Source organism: Durio zibethinus, chromosome 16, assembly GCF_047325235.1.
Source record: "Durio zibethinus cultivar Kanyao isolate XHJ-2024 chromosome 16, ASM4732523v1, whole genome shotgun sequence".
In the NCBI taxonomy this organism is placed as follows: domain Eukaryota; kingdom Viridiplantae; phylum Streptophyta; class Magnoliopsida; order Malvales; family Malvaceae; genus Durio; species Durio zibethinus.
The window spans coordinates 4,676,028-4,681,842 of record NC_143177.1 but is presented as its reverse complement, the minus strand read 5'-3'; the positions used below and the strand labels follow the sequence as shown (position 1 = coordinate 4,681,842).

Sequence of the window (5,815 nt, the reverse complement as noted above, 5' to 3'; positions counted from 1 at the left end):
CCAACCTCAGCCATGGCCTTAACTTCTTGACCTCATCATGAATTTCCAATCTTTGACTTTATGAACCGCTATTAACTCAGATCTGTTCCTTGGTGAAATCGAAGGAGCTTGGGGACAATTCAAAGGATTGGTTTGTTATTCAAATTTGGGATTTTTTTTTCTTTCCCTTTTTCTTTCGTTCTCAAAATTTGGTTTCTTAACCATTGTGAGATTGTAATAAGAATGATATTACGATCATCACAATTTTGAGATGATACAGAGTTGAATGAAGATGAAAGGGTGGTTACTAGAATGGTTTTTTTTTTTTTTTTTTTTTGTGGTATAATAGTTCATACTCGGAATTATCATGCTATTTTTTTTTAACAAAATCGATAATAGCCTAGCTAGAAATTAATCATAGTTCGAGGAAAAAAACAAAAAAACAAAAAGAAGGAAATTTGAGATTTTTTTTTCCTTGTTGATCTGTAGGACAAGTAAATAGAAAATTTTTTGGATGGAGATTTTGTTCGCAAATCAATGCTCTTCTCTCAAAGATAAACCCCTTTTTTTTTTCCAAGAAAAGAAGTAATTAAATAAGGTTGTTTGGTTTTATTGAGATTAATTAGTAAATCAGTGTTTATTATTTTTTTTTACTACCTAAAGTTGTAATGTAGCCAACAATTATGCCACGTCTACAAAAAATAACTCAACACTCTAAAACTTTCCATAATTATCACACTTTTTACGGCGTGTCTCTTCCACGCCCTTTTCTCCATCGAAAAGGATACTTAATTGTTAGGAGTTGAGAATCGTTTCGTATTAATTCGATACATATTTAAAATTTTATCTTTATGTGAATAATGGACTAAAAATTTTATCTTAAATTAAGCATTTAGTCATTCCTTTTACTTAAAATTTCCCAGACTGATTGTCTACCTCCAACCTCGTTTTCTCTAACTTATAAAATTAAAAAAAAAAAAAAAAAAAAAAAAAAAAAAAAAAAAAAAACCCTTCCCCTCTTACATGGATAATTCGACTTTTTTTGAAAAAAAAATTGTAATGGTTAATGGCTTCACCTTTTTGGAAAAAGAAAATGATATTCTGCTCCAGGAAAAAGAAAGAAAAGCAATTTGCCTAATTCTCTTACCCCTCAAAAAAGAAAAAAGTAAAAAGAAACAAAGAGGCATTTTTCACATTAAAGTAGCCCAAATAATCAGAAAACAGAAAAAGCTGAATGTCAAGCTTCTCTATGAAATCGAACTGCAAACAGCACATACCAGATAGGAGAGAAAACGTCATAATTCTTGCTTTCTCGCCTCCAACCCCCACCAGTGTTTATGAAAACATAAGATGTGTCCGGACAATAAACGGCATATACAACATCCAACTTGGAACTTTCTTGCATATATAGGCAATGCAGGACGCGAACCAACCGTAAATTGGTTTCCTCGCTGTACGTCACTTGCATTACATAAACCTAAGCCAAAAGCATCATTGATCCCTCTGAAACACGAGAATATCATGGTAATATGTTACATTGATTAAAATCTGTTTATGGAATGAATTGCATATATTGAAATTTTCCCGAAACAAAAGAGCATTAAAAAAAAAAAAATGCATAGGTGTTCTATCCACTGGTGTTCTTAATATCTGTTATTAACAGTGCCCAACCCCACCTCCCACCCCCTTTCATTTTTTTTTTATTCTTTTGAAATATAGGCATAATTCATACATGAAACTGGAGTACACAAGATTTTGTCTTGATATCTTAAACTAGACTGCTATGTTTCTAGAAGAATATTGCCAGGTTATGTTCTTGGATGCTAGACCGCATGATTAATTATTAGCAGCCATGAGTTGATAGAATGACATTCAGAGAAAAGTTAGTGATACCTGGGTGTGAGAAACTTCTAGTTTGCCTGGGATAGTACTAGAGGGATAACATGGTGCTCCTGAATTTAAACCACGGTGGAATTCTGCACTGTTATTATTAAAATTCTGAGCAATAACATTTTCCCACACACCCTTTCCCTTGAATAAAAAGTTACCACCGTTGCCACCAGAAGCAGGCATAGAATCTCCAGATCTTTTTGTTGCAATATCTAGGCGCTCAATCATTTTCCCAACACCAGCAATCCCCGCACTCATCTCACGCTGCACTCCCTTGCTGAGCTCCTTAACAGAGTTATTACGTGCAAAAAGCTTCTCTTTCAGGCCTCTGGTTCCTTTAGAAATTGATTCCTTGTATCTGTTGCAATGCATCCGTGCCTTCAGCATCGAGTAGATATCAGTCTAAAACAAACCTGAACTGAAAAATACATACCTGGCAGAAGCAATGGACCATTTAGATTTTATAGACTCTGAGAAAGAGAACATTTCCGATGACCTTGGTCTACATGAAGCTTCCAGTTGTGGCCGACTGAAGAAAATTAGAAAAATTATCCAAGGTCTTAAAGGTTGTATAAAGAGTAATAAAATAATATAAATTATCAATAAAAACAATCAGGGAACTACCATTTATTTATAGGTACAAAAAAGGATAAGATAATATCCTACTACTATTATAGCCAACTGAAAGCCATGTCATAAGATCTGTAGAAATGCATAATATACACCTCAAGCATTCTTTGATAAAGCAAATTTTAAGGATGTTCTTCCAATAGAACATCCTAGAAAAACATGTTGATAACAAGCTAGGACAATAATAGGAAATAATTACCTTAGTTTCGCAGCTTTATTTCCATTGGCAGCTTTATTTCCATTGGCAGCAGCACTAGAGACCACATTAACAGATGGGGTCACAGGTGATAAAGAGTCAATATTAACTGATGGTATGCCTGAAGCCACTGAATCACACTGGGGTAACCCATAACTTAAGTTTTGGCATTCATCTGGTGAAGTTGGATATGTATGTTGTGAGCCTGGCATATTTTCAGAAGAGGTAAAAAAAAGTACTCGGGATGGGCCAAGTCCAGAAGATCTTTGTCTTTCCCTTCTGTGAAAATAGTGGGCTCTGTGCGAAGCAGCAGCTAGGTGCTGCAAAATGCGTTCATCAAAGTCCGAGTCATCTGAATGAGATGCATCCTGAGACTACAAGCAAAGGTCATCAGTAAAAGATCCTTATTGAGCAGACTACTAAGTGTAAATTTAAAAGTAACCAAATAAATCACCTCCTCAACACCAAAAACATCATGGCAATGGTGCAAGTCTGTGATCACAGCAGGAGATTTGTTCCTAGACCTGCAGTGCCTTTCAATTCTGACAGCATCTAGAAGCTCTTGGCTGCAAAGATGCATACATATAGAACCAAACTTAATATTTAGCTGGGTGGTTTCTGCTTATCAGCATCAGACTGAAAATAATACATGTATGTACAGAGTCAAAGGGGAGGCAGGGGAATTAACAAGTTATACACCTGGCAGGGTCTTTCAGGACAAATAACTGCCAACATATAGGGCACTCTTTGCTTCTTTGTGACCTAGTGGAAAAACAAGTTCAATTAGGAAATGACAGCATCAAAGAACATAGAACTACAATGTTATTGCATTTTTGGGTAAAAACATTTAAGATACTGTGTTTCCTAGAAACGAGTATAATTTAAAAATCAGAAAGACACCTACCATTCAAGAATGCATTGAAGATGATATTCATGTCGGCAACTGGTAACCTGAAACAAAAAGCAAGGTTCAGAAAGCTTGATCCTTCAAGCAATCACCTAGAAGGTGAGAAGCAAAAACAGGTAGAAAGCGTGTACTATAGGTCTATAACACGAAATGAGTAAACAACGCCATATCGAAACAGCACAGAATAACTAGATGAAAACAAGTAAAAATACTCGCCTATTGCGTTAATAGAAATGCATTTGCCGTCAATAAACTAAATAATATGCATTTTCAAAATCAAAGAGAGAAATTGCAGAAAGAATCCATGTATCAAGCTGTCAAAACAGCAGATAAATAATACATATATCTTTCTCATTGCTAAAATTATATACAAAGCCTCAGTTCACTAACTAAACAACAAGAGTTGGGAGAAAATGAATAGTAGTCTCGAAGCTAATTGAGCTAATAATAGACAGAATCAAACAGTAAAAATATGCGATCAGCGATCACAATTAGTTTATCATAAAATTTTAAAAGGTAATAAACTGATGACAATCAATGTTACCATCTCGCACGCCACAAATCATAACATTTCACAAGATTAATATAAACAGTCCACAAATCATTCTGTTTTCAATTAGAATAAATATTTAAGGAAAATAAAGAATTTATCACTGGGCAATAGTTCCAAAATGCTAGTTAAAGAGTGACAAAATCTAAAAGAACTACGATCAACCTAAAGCATTGTCACCCAGCTTGATAATCAGTGAAAAAAAGTAACAAAAACATCAGCTTAATCAAAATTTAATATTTTTTAAAGGGTAAATGGAAGACAAAAAATAGTGATGATTCGTACAGTAGCAGGGTCTTGAATAGTGAAAGGCTCGAGACAGATACTGCAACCGTCTTCGAAACCATCGTCAAGTGCTACTTCGAAAGAAGACGGTGGCGACGATGATGAAGCTGCAATTGCAATCCGCTTCTCGAACAAGGAGCAAGAAGCAGCTGCAGCGGAAGGAGAGGAAGTGAAATCAGCCATTGGAAGCAAACGTGTTTGGCAGAGCAAAGAAGAGAAACGGAGTTCTGAAAGAGAAGAATCGAGAATGAAGCAGAAGAAGACGCAAGGAACCCTAGAAAAAGGCAGAGTTTGGTCTGGAGAGAAAGTAAATGGTCAAAGAAACGAATTTTTTATGAGAAAAAAAAAAAAAACTGAGAAAGAGAAAACCCGGGGAAGGTGGAAAAGATAATCCGATTCAGACGATTTAATTTTGATGGAATAAATCAATCTAATCAACCCTTTTTAATTGTAATTAATTATTTGGCGCTTCATCAGATTATACTCCTTTCTGTTTCACACTTTGACTCTACTTTTTTGGGTGGGATGTTCAATTTTGTTCGTAAAGCGGATCGGGAGTTGAACCCGATTTAATGGGTTAACTCAATCTAAATGTTTCTTTTTCCAAAAATAAGATACGGTCCAAAATCCAAAATATAAAAAGCGCTAGGAATGATCCCGGCTCGTCCGGGGTTGCTTTTTTTCGGTTTAGCAAAGTGCATTTGTTTGGTTAATCATGCGAGTAAAGCGTAAATTGCGTAAAATCTGTTTAATAACCATTAGGAACTTGGAAATGCAATCGACAGCCATAACTTGTTATATACAAAGAAGTTCAAAAGATCCGATTGAATCATAAACAATTAATTATAAAAAATTTCAAAACATCACCTAGAAACATGAACAAATGACTATAAGAGAACTCAAAATGTAAGCTAGAAACATAAATTGTCAAACAGCTTTGGTTTAATCGCTTTACCAAAGATCAACATCTCTATTTGATGTAAACTAAAGCTGAAATTGATTAGGGATACGGTTGATGGTAGCGGTGAACCTGTTTTTGTTATCTTGACAAAGATGCAATGGTTTCCAAGTTTTAAAATGGTTATCATTTGCAAACCATCACTAGCCTCCAAAAAGCTTTGTTTTTACCCCTACAAATGTAGCTGATAGGCCATTCCTTTGGTTGATCCGGAAGTGAGAGGGCAGTATCTGTTTGCTGCTTTTGTGTGTCTTCCTCCATCCTTTAATATTTTACAACTTAGTTTGTAACAATCAATACTCAATAGCAGTTTTCCGTTAAAAGAGATACAGGTGTATAGTGTCAGACAATTTGCGGTTCTTAAAATGCTATTTTATTAAGAGTCTTGTTTTTATCTCGTGGGTTACTCCTTTTTACAAG

General features: G+C 35.0%; 1 protein-coding gene across 2 annotated transcripts; it reads right to left on the bottom strand.

Annotated features, from left to right (window-relative positions):
• Positions 1–1,145: 1,145 nt before the first annotated feature.
• LOC111298498 (E3 ubiquitin-protein ligase RHF1A-like) lies at positions 1,146–4,947 on the bottom strand. 2 transcript variants are annotated; one of them, XM_022893216.2, is made up of 8 exons: positions 4,438–4,947; positions 3,600–3,646; positions 3,395–3,457; positions 3,150–3,261; positions 2,699–3,069; positions 2,303–2,398; positions 1,873–2,227; positions 1,146–1,482 (listed from the first exon to the last, which is right to left on the bottom strand). In XM_022893216.2, exons 1-8 carry the CDS (start codon positions 4,618–4,620, stop codon positions 1,471–1,473), a joined length of 1,239 nt encoding a protein of 412 aa, XP_022748951.2. In that variant the 5' UTR covers positions 4,621–4,947; the 3' UTR covers positions 1,146–1,470. The 2 variants fall into 2 exon arrangements, with proteins under 2 accessions (XP_022748951.2, XP_022748952.2); XM_022893217.2 differs by having other exon boundaries at positions 2,699–3,063; positions 4,438–4,854.
• Between the last annotated feature and the right edge of the window lie 868 nt (positions 4,948–5,815).